This window comes from Artibeus jamaicensis, unplaced genomic scaffold (assembly GCF_021234435.1).
Source record: "Artibeus jamaicensis isolate MK-2021 breed Jamaican fruit bat unplaced genomic scaffold, CSHL_Jam_final contig_525, whole genome shotgun sequence".
In the NCBI taxonomy this organism is placed as follows: Eukaryota; Metazoa; Chordata; class Mammalia; order Chiroptera; family Phyllostomidae; genus Artibeus; species Artibeus jamaicensis.
The window spans coordinates 1,240,919-1,260,209 of NW_026521874.1; the positions used below are offsets into that span (position 1 = coordinate 1,240,919).

The 19,291-nt window shown below is 62.8% G+C and overlaps 2 protein-coding genes across 7 annotated transcripts in view; one reads left to right on the plus strand and one right to left on the minus strand.

Moving 5' to 3' along the window:
* TMEM132D (transmembrane protein 132D) overlaps positions 1-5,152 on the plus strand; it is a 58,487-nt gene extending 53,335 nt beyond the window's left edge. Inside the window, exons 6-9 of the mRNA XM_053669837.1 lie at positions 40-245; positions 1,371-1,644; positions 2,841-3,032; positions 3,613-5,152. Of these exons, the coding sequence (XP_053525812.1) occupies positions 40-245; positions 1,371-1,644; positions 2,841-3,032; positions 3,613-4,782 (1,842 nt within the window). The 3' untranslated portion in view covers positions 4,783-5,152. The remainder of the gene's footprint in view (positions 1-39; positions 246-1,370; positions 1,645-2,840; positions 3,033-3,612) is intronic.
* Positions 5,153-15,500: 10,348 nt separating this feature from the next.
* The window catches only part of GLT1D1 (glycosyltransferase 1 domain containing 1), a 36,298-nt gene continuing 32,507 nt past the window's right edge, over positions 15,501-19,291 (minus strand). For 2 of the 6 annotated variants that reach the window (XM_037161114.2, XM_053669748.1), the window contains one exon: positions 15,501-16,015. In XM_037161114.2, the coding sequence (XP_037017009.2) occupies positions 15,739-16,015 (277 nt within the window). In that variant the 3' untranslated portion in view covers positions 15,501-15,738. Of the gene's footprint in view, positions 16,016-17,684; positions 17,926-19,291 lie in introns of those variants that run through there. The other 4 variants (XM_037161113.2, XM_037161112.2, XM_053669751.1 and 1 more) reach the window with 3 other exon arrangements.

Sequence of the window (19,291 nt, forward strand, 5' to 3'; positions counted from 1 at the left end):
TCAGGGCAGGAGAAGACCTCCGGCCGTCTCTCTGCACAGGTGTCTGACCGCTGCGACCACGTCTTCGTCAACGGGAAGGAGGTGAAGGGCAAGGTGGACGTGGTGGTGACCTTCACCTACCAGCACCTCAGCGGGGCTCTGGAGATGACAGTGTGGGCGCCCCGGCTGCCGCTGCACATCGAGATCTCGGACGCCGAGCTCAATCAGATCAAGGGCTGGAGGGTGCCCGTGGTCCCCAGCGACAGGTGGGTGTGTCTGTCAGACCCCGTCAGAAACCTGAGTCCTGTGCGTGGTCGACCGTGGAGATGGATGGGCGGGCAACCTCCGGTGGGGCAGCGGCGGGGCCCCAGTGTGCCCGGCGCACGGCTCCGGCAGCTCCTCTCCTGAGGCTCCGGACGTCCCTCCCGTCTTCTCAGCAAGTCCGAGGAGAGGACGTCGTCTCCTTCCCAGTAATCCCGCAGAGTCCTGGAGTGACGCCTCAGCTTCCCTGAGTGCTAGTCCCTGGTCTCATCACTGGGGCCGAGGGGACACACAGGGCACGGGACTCCCGGCTGGAGCCTGGGGGGCTGGCGGGAGCAGTCGGCCTCGCCCGCGTGGTGGTCCATCCCAGGAGAAGGGAGGACCAGTTGTGGGAAGGGGGCCTCACTTGAACGGCCCATGAGCTCTGAGCTGGAGCCGCCTGGCTGGCACGAAGTCCAAGTGTGTCCCCCGCCCTCTGGGGCATCGTTCTGATGGTGTGTGAGAGCGCTGGTCCCTGTCAGCCACAGCGGCCACCCAGTAGGCCTGCAGGCAGCACAGTGGGGGCAGCGAGCTGTCACCCCAGGGAAGCCTTGTGTGGAGGGTCTTGTGTGGTCACTGGCGGGCCTCAGCCCTCCCAGGAGGTTGAAACTGGACTCCAGTTCCTCACTGGCCGTGGCCACGCTCAGGATCTGGTCACGCGGGTGTGTCCGTGGGGTCACTCCCAGCACGGCACCTGCCTCTCCAGAGGGAGCGAGAGGCGGCCCCATCTGCTGACCCTCACCTGGCCGAGACATTCTATCGCCTCTGCTCTGACCTTGACTGGAGGAAAGCCGCTAGGTCCAGCCCACAGTCAAGGGGAGGGGATTCCCCAGGGGGGCAGCCAGGCGGCGGGGCTCATGGGGGACACTACACGCCTGTGCCCGCACCCCAGTCCCTTCAGGGTGCGTGCCATGCCCACCGTCCGGCGATCTGGGCCCACGGCAGCCCCGCCCCTCACATGCAGCACCGCCCTCACATGCAGCCCCGCCCTCACATGCAGCTCCGCCCTCACAAGCCCCGCCCCTCACAAGCCCCGCCCCTCGCCCTCCGCCCACGGAGCCCGCCCTGCAACCTGCCCTGACCCTCCGCAGGCCGGCTCCGGACAGCGAGGAGGAGGAGGACTCGGAGCGGCGGGGGCGGGGCTGCGCCCTCCAGTACCAGCACGCCCTGGTGCGGGTCCTGACGCAGTTCGCGGCCGAGTCCGCCGAGCCTGGGGGTCAGCTGGCCCACCTGCTGGGCTCCGACTGGCAGGTGGACGTCACGGAGCTGGTGAAGGACTCCATGCAGGTGGAGGAGCCGCGCGTCGCCCGGCTGCAGGAGGGACAAGTGCTGGTTGGCCGGGAGCTTGGGATGACCACCATCCAGGTGAGGCGCCCCCAGAGGCAGGGGTGGGCTGCTCCCCGTTCTGCAGGGTGGCCGTGGGCCTCCCCTAGAGGGTCCCTCGTGTCCCAGTGAACACGTGTCCTCTCCCGCCCAGGCCTGACTGACAGGCAGGGGGCTGTGCTCCTGCTGCCAATTCCGAGGCCGAAGTGAGGCTGACGCCCGGAACCGCCCCGAGGTGCGGGCCTGGCCAGGGCCGGGCGCTCTGAGCGCGGTGTGGTGCCCGGAGACGCCACGGCAGTGCAGTGGGGGCGGGGCCGGCCTCCCGGGCGTGGAGCATGGAGCACGTCCTGGTGGGTGGTCTGTTCTCTCACTTCTTCCTGTCACCTATTCCCTCCCAGTCCCCCTGAGTTCCGCACGCGTGTCTGCTGCCTCCCGAGGACTCAGCTGGCGTGCTCTTGCCATTCCGTGTGATGCCAGACTGGGGACCCCGGGGCGGCACCTGCAGAGGGTCCAGGGTTTGATAACCAGCCGCGGAAGAGGCAGGTGGGAGGAAGGCGGAGCCTGTCTCATCAGCCCGCTGGGGGGGGCAGGTGGGGGCAGGACTCGGGGCCCTGCCAACCCGCGAGCTCCGTCTGCAGGCAGACATGTTGTCCGTGGCACAGAGAGGGCCGAGGTCTCCCCCGGGGACCCTCGTGCGGATGCAGGTTGCCCATCGCAGCGCAGTGTGTCCCGCGGTGGGGAGCATGGGCCCGGGCACACCGAGGCAGCGTGCGGCCCCCCAGCCCCGCCTCCTTGTGCCAGGCTGGCTATCAGGTGTGGGGCAGAAAGGCCTCAGCGTCTGCCCCGCGTGGGACACCGTAGCGCTTGGTGCTGTGGCGTTTGGAACCGAGCGTTCAAGTGAAGTTTCAAACAGAGCCTCACACGTGCTGGCAGAGGGCGGCCCTGCTGGGGGCCAGTCGCCCTGTCGGGGCCAAAGCGAACCAGCGGCACCTTCTGCTCCCCGCACTGAGGGCGGCTCCCGCCCTGTAGCCCAGGCCCGCCCTGGACCCCGCCTCGCTGTGACTTAGCAAACACAGTGTGTTTCCACAAACGAGACTCCGTTGTGGGAAGAAGACCCCAGAGAGACCCGACAGAGACGGGCCTGCCCGGCTCTGTCCCCGAGCCTGGGCCTCCTCGACGCTCCGCGAGTGACTTCTGGGGCCCAGACGGCTTTCCTCTGCCACGTCGTCCTGTTTCAGGTCCTGTCCCCACTGTCGGACGCCATCCTGGCCGAAAAGACCATCACCGTGCTGGACGAGAAGGTGACCATCACCGACCTCGGGGTGCAGCTGGTGACGGGGCTGACGCTGTCCTTGCAGCTCAGCCCCGGGAGCAACAGGGCCATCTTCGCCACGGCCGTGGCCCAGGAGCTCCTGCAGAGGCCCCAGCAGGTACAGGCTGGGCCAGCGGGCGGGTCAGGGCGGTCACAGCCCGGGAGGCAGGGCCCCCTGTGTCCCCCAGGCGGGGGGAGTGGAGGGGGGCGGTCTGCTGGGAGTGTGCAGGGTCCCTCTCTGGCTGGTTTCAGTCATTGTCCCCAAGCTCATACTGTGCCCGAGAGGGACAGGGGCATCTCTCTCCAGACCTGGGGCCCTGTTCTGGGTGGGGGGTGATGGACAGAGACCTGGCGTCACCGAAGCTTCACTGTGATGCTGTCTCTCACGCACTCGGGTGACGTGGCAGGGGTCCCGCTGACGGCTGTGTCTGTGGACAGGTGACTGTCACTGTGCAAATTTGGCCCCCAGCAGCTCGCGTCCTGGGCGCTGTCCCCTTCCCGTGCACGCGCTGCCATCTCTGGGTGGCTCTCTCTCGCTCGGTTCCATGCCCCTGTGACAGTTGATTTCCCTGCAGGCCCTTCGGGCCGTTCGCTCTCGTATCTGCACAGTCGGAAAGCCCTGGTCGTCCTGGTACCTGATCCCCGAGACCAGGTGCCGCCAGCTCAGGGCCCATCTGACGGCCGGCTTCACTCTGCAGGAGGCGGCCCTCAGCTGCTGGGTGCAGTTCAGCGACGGTGCGGTCACTCCCTTGGACATTTATGACGGGAAGGACTTCTCCTTGATGGCCACCTCTTTGGACGAGAAGGTGGTCTCCATCCGCCAAGACCCCAGCTCCAGGTGGCCTGTCATCACGGCGGAATCCGAAGGACAGGGTGCCCTGGTGAAGGTAGACATGCTCATCAGTGAGTCCTGCCAGAAGTACCAGCGGAAGAGTGTGCTGGCCGTGGGGACGGCCCCCATCAGGGTGAGGTTCAGCCAGAGCGACGCCAGCCCCAACACCAGTGACAGCGGACACAGGGGGGCGGAAGCACGCCCCAGGAGCAATGGCAGTGACGGGAGGCCCCGCCCGCCCTCGTGGGAGTGGGGTGGCCACGTGGGCCCATCACTCAGCAGCCCTTCCGTGGGCACCATGGGCGGAGGACGGGCCACGACAGAGAGGTCCAGCTTCCCGAGGAAGCCTGGGCAGGAGGATCTCTCCGATGGCGTCGGCAGCTGGCAGCCCAGGCCCCCCAGCCGCACCCGTGTCCCCACCCAGCTGGGCCTCCCGGGAAGCAATGGGGACGGGGACCAGGGTGGCCTCCTACAGGCCTCCCGGGGGCTGAGCGACCTGGAGATCGGCATGTACGCGCTGCTGGGCGTCTTCTGCCTGGCCATCCTGGTCTTCCTGTCCAACTGCGTGGCCTTCGCCTGGAAGTACAGGCGCAAGCGGGAGCCCTTCCCGGAGCAGGAGGGGCTGAGCCACCCCCACGACTGGGTGGGCCTGAGCGGCCGGGCGGAGCTGCTGGGGGACCACGCTGACTTCCCGTCTTCCCCCGAGGAGCGCATCGCCGCCGTGGACAGGGGCCCGGACTTCGAGGAGAGCAAGTTCCTGCTCAGCACCAGCTCCCAGAACAGCCTCGGCGGGCAGCTGTTCACCCCAGCAGGGCCCGCGGGCGCGGATGGGGACAGTCCGAGGAGCGAGCCCCCCACGTCCCCCACCTCCAAGAGGAAAAGGGTGACGTTCACCACCTTCACCGCCACCCCCTCAGAGGACAGGGGCCCCGCTGTGCACACCACAGGGCCGGGCCTCGAGCACCAGGTGGACTGGGTCTGCCCGGCCCTGCCCCCTGGGGACAGCCCCCCAGCCAGGCTCCGGGACAGCGTGTAAGCCGGCGGGCGCAGACTGTGGCTCTCGCACGCATTCCACCTTCCGTCTGCGGGGGGCGGCACGGTGCCCCCGGGGAGGACAGACAAGAGGACGGGATGCGGCCAACAGCCCCAGAAGACGGTCTGGCTCAGCCGGGGAGCCCGGGGTCCCCACAGACATGCCCCCGTCCAGTGGCAACACCGAGGTGTCCATCCTGCGTGGCAGCATTGTCGTGGCTTCGAAAGAGATGGGTGCCGAGTCTCTGAGCTGCTGGGAGCGCCCAGGAAAGCACAGCCCTGTCCCCGCCATCAGAGTAACAGGTGCAGGGAAGTCCCCGTGGCCCCGCCTGTCAGGGCTGCAGGCGAGGGCTGACCTGGGTCAGGCGGAAGGGGGTCCGAGGGGGGAGCCTCTGGACCTGGGGCAGTCGTTCCTCTGAGACTGGCAGTGTGAGCTGCCATCTCCGCAGACCCGGCCGCCGTCCCCCGGGGCGGACAGGCACCAGGCAGAGGACAGGTCTGTCTGAGCAGCGGGGCGCACCCGTCCGTGGGACGCGGGGCCGGGCCTGGAACCCAGTCGAACGGCCGAGCGTTTTTCCCAGCAGGCCTGCCCTGTGCTGTGCGCACCCGCCTGCCCCCGCTGCGCAGGCCGCGGTCCCCTGCGGCAGCGGGGGCAGCTCCCGCTTTCACTGCGTCTCTCCACGGCGCTTGGTGTTGCTCCCAGCAATGGCCACTGAGAAGCCCGCTGGGTAAACAGTGGTCGCAAGGAGACCAGCACAGACCGACCGTCGTCCCCACTTCTCTAGAGGGGACGGCAGTTCCGTGGCACCCGTGGGGCCTGTGCAGGGCGAGGCGCACGGAGACTGTGGGTGTCTAGCGGAGGCTGGCAGGAAGCCTGTCCCCACTGACGGGGGGCAGAGCGGAGGGGTCATGACCTCTGAGAGCGGGAGGGACCCTGAGGCCAGCTTGCGTGTGAGCTCAGTGAGCACATGATTCACTGTGGCCCCTCCGACACCCCCCAGAGGCGAAGCCTGCGAACACAGAGCCCCAGGGAGAGCTGAGTGGGCTCTCGGCCACTCACACCCTGGCACAGTCTCGGCGGAGCCCTCGCCCGGGTGGGAGGGGCTTGGGGGACCGGAGGCCCTGCTGTGCTTCCCTGGGCCCCTCCTGTCCCTCCCGTGGTGTCTCTCTGAGCCGGTCCCTCTGCCGCTGCGTGGCTCCCTCCCCCACCACCCCAATGCTCTTGGCTCTGTCTGCACGTCACCGAGCCCTCCTTGGAGGACGCCTGTGGCCCCACCGGTGACACTGTGACCCTCAGCACGCCCTCCCACCCAGCCGCTCCCTGCTGTCCTGAGGCGCTGTCCCCCCAAGGACACCGCTCCCGCTCCCGCTGACTCACCTTGTCTGCTGGGTGGTGAACTGCCACCCATTTCGGTGACACTCACACCCTCCTTTTCCGTTCTTCCGCTCGTGCTGTTCTGTTTCCTGCTGCCGCTGCCGTCAGTCTGAGGGCAGACACATCGCAGGTCGAGGGCGTGATCCACACTCATAAACCTCCCGGCCGTGCGTGCAGAGTCTGCCTCCGGCACATTTATGGCTGGCCTCTGTCCTCCTCATGCTGACCCCCCCGAGGGGCCGGCATCAATTACAGAAACCCAGGTTTGAGGCTGCGGCGTGGTCCCCCCCGCACCTTGTGTGCTGCGCTCTGAACTGAGGCGGCGAGGACAGGGGCTGGGCTGTGAGCGTCCCCCTCCGGGACCTGCAGGGGTCTGCAGACGTCTACGCGCAGCCTCCGCTGAAAGCTGCTGGGACCGGTGGCGGGCGTGTCCCCAGCGTCCCAGGGACCTGCTGCAAGGGAACTCACGTCGTCCTTCCTTTGTGTTGCTGGCACACTCGGGTGTCAAGTCCCGTGGTGTGTCTCGGCCCGTGTGACTCCAGGCTGGGTCCGGAAGGTGGGTCTCGAGGTTCCTGTCTTCGCTACGGCCCCGGGACGGTTCCACAGAAGGAAGTGGTGGCGTGAAATCCTTGGGTCGCTGTGACCAGTGTCGGGTCTGTCCGAGGGGCGACCACGGAGCACCTACTGTGTGCAGGAGCTGCTGCAGGCCCTGGAGGCCCCGCCACCCACCCTCAGCAGGGGTGGAGATGACAGAATCGCCCCGGTCTTCATCGAGGACGACAGAGCAGGTTCCAGAGCCAAGGCCGAGTCAACACCAGCACGTGGCCCATTTCACCTAAAACACCCAGAAGTCCGTCTTCCTGGAAAACTCCGCACTCCGACCACAGGGGCTCCTGTCCGGGGGTCTCCGATTGGACACGGTAGGCTTGCTGCTGCCACCCCGTCAAGACAGGTGTCACCGGCGCAGCCACAGCCCCTCCTCACCTGGACTGTCCCCCGACCCCAAGTGCAAAGTCCGCTTTCCCGGAATCAGGGACACAGTCCTGCCTGGCGGGTCTCCCAGAGTCGGGAGGACAGACACGGGGTTGGAGGGCGCTGTGTGTGTCGGTGGCGGGGGGATGGGCGGTGCCCCCCGGCAGAGAGCAGCCTGCGCGTCTCAGGAAAACACAGGATGCCCTCGTGTCGGGGATACAGCACAAGGGGCCGCGTCCTGTCACGTGCCCCGCGTGCCCAGACCCGGGTCTTTGTCAATAAAGCCAGCGATGCTGCTTGTCCTCTCCCACACCTGGCCGGTGTCCTCCTTGCGGCCGCCCGCAGGCCCTCGGGCCATGAGCCGCCCACCTGGGGCCTCGGCCCAGACCCCAGGCACCGGGAATCTGCTCCTCTGCGCCCCGCTCCCAGCAGAGGCAGTGGCTTCTGGGGGCCTCTCAGGGCCCTGAGCTCCGACGGCCCCCAGGCCCTGGGGTCTGGAAGTCCAGGCAGGGCTGTGTCCCTGACCTTTTCTCCCCAGCGACTGTTGGGGTCCTGGGCCCGTGGACCTTCACCCCGACTTCTGCCGTCACGGCGGGTCCCATGAGCTGTGAGTGGGCCTGCGTCCAGGTCCCCTCCCGCATGGATGCCAGGCCTGTGGGTCCGGGGGCCCGTCTGGTGCAACCTCATCTTAACGGATTGCGGCTGCGGGGACCTCGCTTCCGAATGAAGTCACATCTGGTAAGGAAGGTCAGGACTCCACATAGGAACTTGGGGGGCACAGGGGAACCCATGACAGCAGCTGCTGGCCAGCAGGTCTGGGGCAGGTCAACTTGTAAGCAGGCTGAGGGCAGCCAGCCGTGACAGGGACCAGCAGAGCACCGGGCCTCCTGGGACACGGCCTCCTTCACCCCATGTGGCCAACAAGCCCCCCGTGTGCCCCCGCTGTGCACATGAACTGCTTCTCCAGTTCCCTCCGGGGAAGCTCGCAGCTGAGCTGAGTGCCCCACTTGTGGTCACTGCCCAGGGACAGCCACTCTCCTCGCCAGGGGCCTCGGCGGCAGCAACAGCTGTCCAGGCTCTGCCAGGAGCACAGGTAAGCCAGGGACACCCCTCCTCCCCGCCACGGCCATGTCCCCCGCTCAGCGGGCACCGAGGCCCTGCACAGCTCCGGGGTGGCTGGGGGGTGGCAGGCGGGAGGAGGGAGGAGGGTGCTGTGGCCGGAGCTGCAGACTCCAGCCTGACTCGGGCCAGAGGCAGCCCCGCCGGCCAGAAAACCCCTCCTCTAGTGCTCCGCCTGGCCGGGGCCCGGCGGCGGGGGGTGCAGGACCAGGGGGCTCAGGGAAGACCCCAAGCTGTGTAGTGCAAAGTTGCAGACTGGCGTGCATTCTGGGAGGTGTGCACGTTCCTGAGCTCTGCCAGCCCGAGTGACCACAGACCACGGGGCTCAAACGGCTGCTCTCCTGGAAGCCAGGGGCCCTGGGCTCTGGGGCCAACAGCAAAGTGCAGCCTCCTGGGGCGTGAGCCGGAAGGAAATCCCTTCCACACCCTTCCACCCACAGACTTGGGGAAAAACCGGGGGAGGGACAGAGTTGACGACTCCCTACCTCTGAACAAGCAGTGACGTCTGACGTCTGGGACGTCTGGACCCGGGGTCCCCTCCTCCCCACAACTCCCAGCTCCAAGTCTGCCTCGCTGACCTCACGCCCCAGTGGGCTTTTCCCTGGGCCACCCCCGGGAGCTCCAGCCGCACGGGTCTCCCAGCTGAGCATCTCAGGGCAGGGCAGTAACGGCCCCAGAGGGTCCCAGCACCTTCTGGGACTCAGTCCCTCACCGAGCCCTGCTGGTCCCCCGAAGGCACCTGCAAGATGGGGAGACCTGGGCCTTGACCCCAGAGTCTCCATCTGCCCTGGAGCCGGCGCGGGGGACAGGGGAGTCCCCACCTAAACCACAGGGACTCGAGTGAGAGGAACGGATGTCAAAGAGAAGATGGGGAGACCCCCCCCACAAACAGGGATGCGGGGCCTGCAGAGCAGTGGGTCCCCCGGCTCCGCGGCTTTCCCCCGAGTCTGCCCCCACCCCATTCCAGGATCTTTGTGTTCCAGACATTTGGGAAGACTCTGCACCACGTAGGGGGTCTGCCCAGAAAAGTCCACCATCGTTAACATGATGAGAACAGGGGGACCATGGAAAGACATCCTCACAGGTCGCAATGGATCCCGAGGGCCCGCCGCTTGCACACAAGGTGGGGCCCGTGGCGCTGGGGCCTCGGCAGTGCCTGGCTTCTGTCCCGCCCAACACCACCGGAGAGAGATGGACCCACACGGGACAACTTGATGAGAAACTCTCGGCTCCCACCGCGGCATTAAATAGCTGGTTTCCACGCGGAAGAGCCCAACACTCGTGCCAAGCCCGTGACGGAGTGTTTACATTTTTCTGGGAAATGTTACCGGTGGAGAAGACGAACCACAAAGACTCTCCCGAGTGGCAGTCTCGGCTTTGAGCACCGCTGCTCAGCCTCGGAAACTCCGCCAGAGGCAGGAGCAAGGTCCAGAGTCCGGTTCCAGGGACGGACTCATCACGTGGTTCTCGGCCGCCCTGAGTTAGAAATCGCTCACAGAGAAACAGAGCTATTTTCTTTCCCCGAAGTGGCTCACCGCCCCCGCCTTCCACCAGGAAGAATAAAGCCCCCTCCTGGGAGGTTTTCAGACTCGGTTGCTGGGTTATTAAATGGTGCCAGGAATGGTGAGCTCAGAGGGCTCGGGCGTCCAGCCCCTGTGGCTGATTTGACGTTCCCAGGCTGGCCTTCAAGTCTTTGTGTCACTCCAGTCCCCTCAGGAGGGAAGCCAGCATCCCAAACATCTGCCCTTGAAGCGCTGAGCTCGCCCCTGACCAAGTGTCTGGATCTCACATGGAGCGGCCTCTGCATGGCTCACACCTGACGGACACAGCGGGCTGACCCTGGCCCAGGGAAAGAGGGGAAGCCCGCCTCACTGTGCCCCCCCCCCCAGCTAGTTCCTCCCAGAAACGTGGGAGCACTCCTGTTGGGGTTTGGGCCCCACGGGAGCTGGAGAAATCGTCACTGCAGGGGCTGGGAGTCAGGGCTTAGTGATTGTTTTCCCTGCTTGATTATCTCTAAAACATCATTGCTAACCTACAAAATATAGCGCATGCTCACTTTGGAAAAACTTGAAAGCCAAAGAAGAATGCCCATGAAAATAAACATTTAAAAAAGGAAATAGCCCTGGCTGCTGTGGCTCAGTGGACTGAGTGCTGGCCTGCAAACCAAAGGGTTGCCAGTTTGATTCCCAGTCAAGGCACATGCCCAAATTGAGGGCCGGATCCCCAGTAGGGGGCGCGTGAGAGGCAACCACACACTGATGTCTCTCCTCTTTCTCCTTCCCTTCCCCTCTCTCTAAAAATACAAGAATAAAATCTTAAAAAAAAAACAAAACAGAAAATAAACACTACCCATAATTTCAATGTCCAAACTCACACGTGTGCCCTATTATGACTTCTGGTTTCTGCGTACGTACAGAAGCACAAACTTCAAAAACCGAGCTCACACTCCACATGCCACGGTGCCCTCGTCCCTTCGTCAAGGCCTGTCACTTACGATACAGCTTCTAAAGGCTGGTGCGCTGCGGCCGCGCTGGAACCGAGTCCCCGGTACTGACCAGTGCTTCCTGGATATCAGCGCTGCTCAAAATCTTCAAACGTCACCCCCGACCCTGTGAGGGATGTGCCTTCTATGCAAACCTCATTAATCATTCCTCCTTCTGCCATCGGGGTAAACTCCTGAAAGTTAAACGGCTAGGTCAAAGGTTACACTATGTATTGCGTTTTATACATAATTACAGAGAAAAAAAAGTTTGGAACTACAGATAAATTTTAATTACAATTAATAAAATTGATAAATAAAATGTATTTGTGTTTATGTATTTGGGTATTATAAACATAATCATAGATACAATTTTAAATGATAGATTATTTTAATTATCATTAATTAAAAGTAATTTATTTCGTGTTTTAAAACATTTTTTGCAACTCCCGTCCCCCCCCTTCCCCTCTGGCTCCCATCAGCCCACTGTATCCACAGGCCTATTTGTGTTTTGTTTTATTTATTCGTTTGTTTGTGTTTTAATTTCCACATCTGAGCGAATTCATACAATACTTGTCTCTTTTATAGATCATTTTAATTTTAAGCATAAATTAATAAATACATATAAAATTATAAATATTCATAAGTTACTTATTCGAACAAATTATAATACACTCGTTAACTGCGGTCGGCGCACGTGTACGTAAGGGCCCGGCGTTCGTGTGTCCGGGACACGCTGCGCGCGCTGCTGGCGTGAAGGGGCGGGCAGGGCGGGGGCGCGTCGGCGTCTGCGCGCTGAGCGCCCAGCGCATGCTCCCTAGCGGCTCCTAAACTCTCACAGCCCTTGGTGCCCCCAATGCGTGCGCATGAGGCCTGGCCCACTGCGCACCGCCGGGGCCACCCAAACGCCCCGTGTGCAGAGGCTCGGCGGGCGCCTGCGGCTGAAAGCCACACGTGCAGTGCAGCGGGTGGGCCTGGGCTTCCCAGAGCCGTGCCCCCTGGGACCTCAGAAGGAGACCCCATGGCGACAGACAGCTTTGCAAGATGGAGTTCAGCCCAAGACAGACCCGCCAGGATGAAGCGAGGCCCAAATCCCACCCGAGGGTCCTGCTAGGAGACAGAAAAGAAGACCTGGCCCCGGCCTGCTCAGGGGCCTCGGCAGAAGCTGCAGGCCGGGGCTCGAGCAGCGGGCCGCGTCTTCTCAGGGTTCTGGAGGTGGACGTCCGAGGCCAAGGAGCCCCCAGGGCCGCTGTCTGGTGAGTGCTCTCTCCTGGGCTCATGAGGCCACCATCTTGCAGTGACCTTGCCCGGCCTCTCCTCGGTGCACAAATCGGGAGAGCTCTGCTGTCCTATGCGGGGAGGACCCCCCCCCCCCAGTGACCTTGCTGACCCCTCCTTACCTCCCTGAGGCCTTCTCCTCAAACGCAGTCACGGGAGGTGTTTGGGCAGCAACATGGAGATTTGGAAGTCGGGGGAGGCACAATTCAGTTCACAACACACAGGGACCCAGAGCAGCCATTCGGGGACCCAGAGGACGTGGCCACTAGCCAAGGGACACCTGGAGCCACCAGGGGCCAGACGAGCAAGACGGGAGGGTCCTCCTAGAGCCCTCGGAGGGAGTGGGCTCCTGCCGGCACCCCAACTCTGCACCCCCTGCCCCCCACACCCCACAAGCCTGCCTGGAACCGGCCAGATTCAGCCCCGACAAGGCCAATACTGATACACTGATTCAGGACACTACACAGGTTGCATCTTCCTCTCCGGCTCCAGCGTCACTGGGGACTGGGTGTGGCCCTGAGCCCAACACCATCCCAAAAGCTCTGTGAAGAGGGGCTGCGTCCTGTCTGTGCCCAGGTAGGTGACCCAGAGTCTTGGATGGGGTGGGGGCAGGGCAGACGTGCCTGTTCCACCTGCATCCCTGGCGGGGTGCTGACCCCTCCTCTTTTCTCCTCCACACCCCACCACTCAGGCACACACGACATCTGGGTCTCGGCCCTGGCCTCCAGACCGAGGCCTTCCCCTCGGACATCCCTGCTTGGCGACTCAGCAGCTTGATGATCTGGGCTTCTGTCCTTGCATGAAAGTCCAGCACTTCTGGGAAACTCGGAGATGGGGACCCTGCTCTTCCCCAGCCCGAGCTGCCTGCCGAGGCCAAGCCGGGCCCCACCCCCCAGCTCAGAAAGCTCGGGGCTGTCTGGTCTCCTGGAAGAATCTCCGGTGCGCATCCGGGGATGCGTGCAAAAGGTGCTCATCGGTCCACGTAGTGGCATGTGCTCCCGCCACCAAATAGCCCAGGAAACGCTGCCCAAAGGGGGGCGCTGTGGCCTGCAGCTCGGGTGGCAGACCCACGGGCCGGAGGGCCGAATCCGTCCGTCCAACCCTTGTTCTGTCCAAGCTCGTTCCTACCCCGAGGCAGCACCGTGCTCCCTGCCTCCAGTTACATGGACACAGCCCTAAATCACATTCGACCTTTACTTAGAAGGCAACCGCGAGGCCGATGTGGTCCCGACGTGGTCCCCGGTGACCGCCCCGGCCTGTAGGGTCGACCCCAAGCACGGCCGGCTCTTGGCAACTACAAAATGTTCTAACAGGAGTGAAGCCTTACTGTCCTCAGGACCTAACGACCAGAGTTCCAGCTCTGCACTGCGTACGTGCCCACAGATAATGATTCTCGTTAAGTACGTAACTCGTTGGGAACAAGTGTGATGTTAGAACTGAGGGGCCTTCCGCCCGGGCCTCAGCTCAGCGCCCAGGGCCTTGGGGCCCGAAGAAGACAGGTGACCGGGAGGAGAGGGAGGAAGTGAAGACCCCCGAGGTGGGCACACCTGGAGACTGGCAGACCGTGTGATCGAGAAACGTGCAGTCATGGGGAGGGGACAAGACCAAGGGACAGTGGCCTGAGCTTCTTGGGGCCCCAAACTGTGGGAGGAGGAGCCCGTGGGGATGAGGGTGGGGGAGTGGCGCCCGTCTGCGAGGCCACCTGGGCGTTGATCCTGGGACTTCTCTGTGGCTGTAAAAGTCCCCGGAGGCCGGATGGGTGGCGAGCTTGTCCCTTGGAGGTTTGCTCTGGGACAAGGAGCCGTCCAGGGGCTGCTTTCTGCGTCCGCTGATTCTCAATGGCCTGCAGCCAAAAGTAGTCCACACGCCAGAGGGGCAAGTTTGGGGGTCACGTATTCGGACCCCTTTCTGCTCCCCCTGACCTGGGCCAACACTTGTCTCAGCCACCTGCCGACTACATGCCTTAGCATGTCGCTGACACCAACCACATGGGCTGTGGGAACAGTCGTGGCAATGCTGAGGGAAAGACAGACAGATGGACAGACAGAGACAGAGAGAAGGCCCTAACCAGCCCAGCCGTGACTCGGGCCCGGCCGGAGCTCTGGGCTGCTCGCCTGCAGGGGCCGCGGGGCCATCGGCGACCCTGGCCGAGAGGCTGCGGGAATCGGAGCCAGCTCCTTGAGAAGGGCCCTTGGAGATTCTCGTCACAGGGGATGCCGGGCCGTAGGTCCGCAGGGTCTCACATCGTGGGCTGCGGCAGAGGGCGTTGTCCGTGGGGAAGACCGAGGCTGGGAGAGGCTGACGGGAGGACACCTGGCCCTGAGCCCAGTGTCCTCGAGGGCCACGCCGGGCAGGCTGGGCCAGGACCGGGCAGAGGAATGGACAGTGTGGGCAAACGAGCCCGCTGTCATGGTCGACCCGTGGAAACAGGCCAGCTGGTCACTGGCAAGACTGAGAGCAGAAATGTGTGGGGCCGCTGCCTGAGCCGCGGGAGTCACCTGGGGACCGGGGTCCCTCGCTGTGTCCCTAGCTCAGCCTCGGGGCACGTTCACGCCGTCGGCAGAGCCCTGTGCCTGGCGCCGCACTTCGATCCGCGCTGCTTTCCTCACGGGTGGGAGCGCCGGCTGCACTGCAGCCCGTGAACCCAGCTGCTTGCCTGCCACCTCCTGCGTCGCGGGGGCCTGTCTGCCCGCCGCGCCCCCAAACGCGCCCGACATGAAGGGCAGTGGGGAGCTAGGTGCACTTAGGGACCGCACCGTGTCGTGGTTCTGCAGCCATTTCCCACGAGGAATTCACACCGAGTGCCGGGTCAGGAAGCTCCCCCGGGGAGTGGCTGGGGCCCCGCTGTCCAGCCCCTGCAGGCGTCGGGTCTTAACCCTCTGACCTGGGCACGCACGGTGCATGGGCTTGTATCTGACGCCACAGGAGTTAACGCCCCCCCAGACGAAGCATGTGCACCCGCGATCACCAGTCCGGGGCCTCCCACTGAGGCCGGCACGGTGACTCTGGGGTCTCGGCTCCTGAGCAGAGGCTGTGGTAACTCGGCGGAACGGTGTCCTTGTTTGCAAGGACTCCGCTCTGGGCCTGGGCATGTAAGGAGCAGTTATGGGTCTGAGAGAAGTGGCTTGTAAAAACAATCTCTGGACACGAGATTGCGGCCACAAGCAAAGATGAAGTCACTCCCTTTCACTGACACCCCCCTCCCCACCTCGGTACTGGCTGTCCCCTGGCACCAGAGGTCCCTCAGGCTCGGTGTGGAGACTCAGACATTGCCTGACGCACAGCAGCGAAGCGAGAGGCACTTAGTGTCTGAACATAGTTAACGGAGCGGGAAACAGCCGGGCAGGGCGTTGATGGGAAGGCGTTTCCGCCGCTGCCTGGACATTGAAGGAGTAACAGTGTTCCAGCCTCTCCCGTGAGCTGTCCCCGAGTCCGAGGGGACCAGAGCCTGTGTCTCGGTCCCAAGAACGAAGAGCAGTTACTTTTGCACTACGGATGCAGCGACACACTTTATTCACTTAAAAACACGCCCTTCCCCCAAGCGCTTGCTCAGGGTGCATGTGTGTGGGTGTGGACACGGACGCTGGTGACGGGAGGTGCAGCAGCGTCCTGCCTCCAGAATGTCCTTCCACCGGGGACAGAGTCCAGCTTCCAGACGACGGTGTCTTACAACCTGCCGCTTTGCAGGGAGGGACCCGAGACCTGAGATGTCCCTGGGCCGTGTGCAGGGTGCCTGCTCAGGCCCGATTCAGAACCAGGGCTCTGCCGCTCCCGCCCTCTCCTCGCGATGCCCGGATGGTGGGGGCGTGGCCCTGTGCCCCTCCGACGGGGGGGCGTTGGTCAGCAGAAGGCCTGGTGATCAGCGTCCCCCTCCAGCGACCGGATGAGGTGCTGGTAGGTGTCTCTCTCTGCCCGCCAGGCATGGTGTGCTCGCACGTACGCCCGGCCGCTGGCCCCCAGGTCCCTTGCCAGTGCGGGGTCACTGAGCAGTCTCTTCGCCAACTGGACAAACTCCTGTGAGGGAGGAAGGGGAGACACAGGTGTGAGTTGCTGGCGGCGGGGGTGGCAAACGCGCCCAAAGCCGGTGTCTGTGTCGGCTCCTGGCCTCCCCGTATCCGCCCGCCCGGCTCTGGAGAGAATGGCCTGCAGGAGGGACGAGAGTGGACGCAGACGTCGGGACAGGGTAAGAAACATGACGTATGGGTCGGCCAAAAGGTTCGTTTGGTGTTTTTTTTTTTCCCATAAGATGGCCCTAGTCTAGTGCTTAGCGGTCTTTCACTTCCTTCGAAATCATTTTGTTAGATTGTATTGAGACAGCTGGCACAGCAGCCTGCATTAAAAAAAACACACCAAAATTGGTCAATTTGGGGGTAGCCATTTTAATATGAAGAGGCTTTGTTATTTCAAGAAAGGTAAAAAGGCAACCGAAACGCAAACAAAGAGATCGGTGCCGTGTGCGGAGCAGGGGCTGTGGCTGAGCGAACGTGTCAGAACAGGTTTTCGAAGGTTCGTGCTGAGGACTCTGGCTGGGCAACGCCCCACCGTGGGGTCGACCAGCTGAAGCTGAGAGCCCTCAAATCACGGCGTTCTTCGAGCGCAATCAGCGTCCTACCCGGCACCTGCAGGAGACAGCCGACATCCTCAAACTCTTTAAATCCATCCAGTCATTAGTGAGAAGGAGAACCATGTGTCTGTTTCACAGAAAAAAACTAAACAGGCTTTTTGGCCGACCCAGTACGCGCACACACGCGCACACGCGAGGAGGAAGCCTGCGGGGGCATCGGTGCGGCCCCCTGTCCGGCTTCCCTCGGTCGCCCCGACCTGCACACCTTCCCCGACCCCGACTCTTCCAGTTGGGATTCCTTCCTTCACTCCAGTCTCAGCTGAGGCCAGTTAGCCTGCCCCGTGCTGCTCTGGCCCCAGCTGCTTTCCATCAAGTTGGTTGTGGCTTCCCGCTGCAGGTGTGGTCTTGGTCTCACGGCTGCCGTGTCAGCTGGGTTCCGACTCTTCCGAAAGAGCTTAGCTGTGCAGCCTCGAGTGAGCAGGTGACCTCTCTGAGCATCCCCATCACCGCTGAAGGGGCCACCGGCAGGCAGTCAGGCAGGTGCTGGGTGCAGCCCCGCCCCAGACGCCTGGGGGTGGGGCCCGACTGGGCCGGGCTGGGTTTTCCTCTGGTGCCTCAGGAGGTCTCTCTCTGTCTCCCTCTCTCTCTGCTGGGCTCCCAGACTCAGGGTGGAAGGGCCACCTCGCTGCCCCGTCTGCCACATTAGACCCGTCGGGGTAGGAAAGGATTAGGATCACTCGGGTGGTTAAAGGGGCTCAGAGACAGGAGGGGACACTCAGCATTTATTCCGCTTGCCCCTGCGTCGAGGGCGGCTTCCTGGGCCCCTTCCTGCCCCCAGTCATCAGGGGCAAGGACAGGGAGCCTGCCAGGGGGTGGGGCGGCCGAGTGAGTGACGACAAAGGACACAGGGCAGAGCCTGGCAGGATGTCGCCACCATTGTCGTCCTCGTCCCCCACACCGTGTAGGTCCCAGTGACGGGACCAGGCCTGATTGCTGTTTGAAGGGATCGTGACGTGTTCTCGAAACTGCTGTTAATTAGACGCTGAGTGGCTTTCATGGCTAACAGTGCAAACAGCGATATTCGTGGGAGAGTGGAATTGTACTCTCAGGTGTTGTGTAGATGGTAAATTGCTGCTCTCTTTCATTTTTTAAAAGAGTTTATTTTATTTTTAGACAGCAGGGAAGGAAGGGAGAAAGTGAGGGAGAGAAACAATGTATGGTGGCCTCTTGTGCGCCGCCTACTGGGGACCTGGCCCGCAACCCAGGCAGGTGCCCCGACTGGGAATTGAACTGCTAACCCTTTGGTTCAGAGGCCGGCACTCAATCCACTGAGCCACACCAGCCAGGACTCTGTTTTCTTCTGTAATAGAAATATAACGTATTTACTCCCACCTCGTAACAGAACGACATTCTTATGAAATTGAGAGGCTGAGAGCTTTGCTATATTATTGGGTGACTGGCCCCACCTTTGATTTACGTGCTGGGGAGGCTTCGGCTGAAACCCAGCCCCCGGCTTGGGATTCTGTAGAATATACGGCCACTGAGAACAGAGTCGTGAGCGGTAGTTTCCAGGAAAGGCGGCGCTCACTTTCTCCTCCCGCGTGGAAGGCCGAACAGAATGCACAGGGTTCGATGGACGGGGTGGGTGGGCAGGGGGACAGGCCTGGGCCCCTGGTGCAGTGACCCTGACGCAGGGCTGAAGGTCAGGGACGTTCTCCGTCCGGGCGAGTGAGCAGCCCTCGCCAGGTTCCAGGCTCTCCTCGGCCAGACTCAGGCGGCGCCCACCTGACCACCGAGGGGCCGTGCTGACCACAGGGAGAAGCCAGCGCCTCGTGTGGAGAGGATGCAGAACAGTCCCCTTCACCCCGAAGCTGCCCTGGCCTCGCACAGTAAATGACAGGGCTGCTTATATGCAAGTACATAGACTTTGGCGTGACTCCCGGTGCAGTTCTCACACATCGGCCCGGCGTGTTCTGGGGGTTGGCGTGGCCGTCACCAAGTGCCGGGGGCTCCTGGCGCCCACACACTTGGCTTTAGGAGGTGAGGGGGTGGGTTGAGGGGCGTACAGCCGACAGATGGTTATACTTCCAACAATTAAAGATGCTTGGTTAGAAAGTTAAATTTTAGAAGGATATAAAAATTAAAGTGAGGAAGAGAGAAATGATATTTTGCCGGGCAACCGCACCGCTCAGTTCCCCGAGGGGAGAGGGGCCCAGAGTGAGCCGGTGGGGGATGCGGCTCTCCAGTGCCCGCCTGCCTCTCGCCCACACGGGCACGAGCCCAGCAGGGGCTCACAGGTGGTCTGCCCGCTCCCGGGCACCGAGCAGCAGCAGGGACACCACTGACTCGGGGACACACGGCTTTTGGCTGAGGCTCAGAAGAGCCCCTTCGTGCACCTTTTCTTGGTCCCCAACCTGCACATTGCCCTTGCCCTCTTACGGGAGGTGAGCATAGGAATCAGAAATGTGTCTGGAATCGCTCAGGTTTCAAGGAAACACTCAGGAGCCAAGCACAGTTGTACCTGTCCGGACGTTTAGAGGGTGCTGGTCCCCTGACACCCCCGACTCTTCCCAAACATTTAACGGCTGATTCAAGATCAACTTCACTACCATTCGTGGGAAAAAGAAACAAACTTTAATACATGTGTCAATTCATGCAGAACGCCAGGCACAGTGCTCTGAATATAATTTGCACCTGATAAATGGTAGCTATCACCTTCATCACCA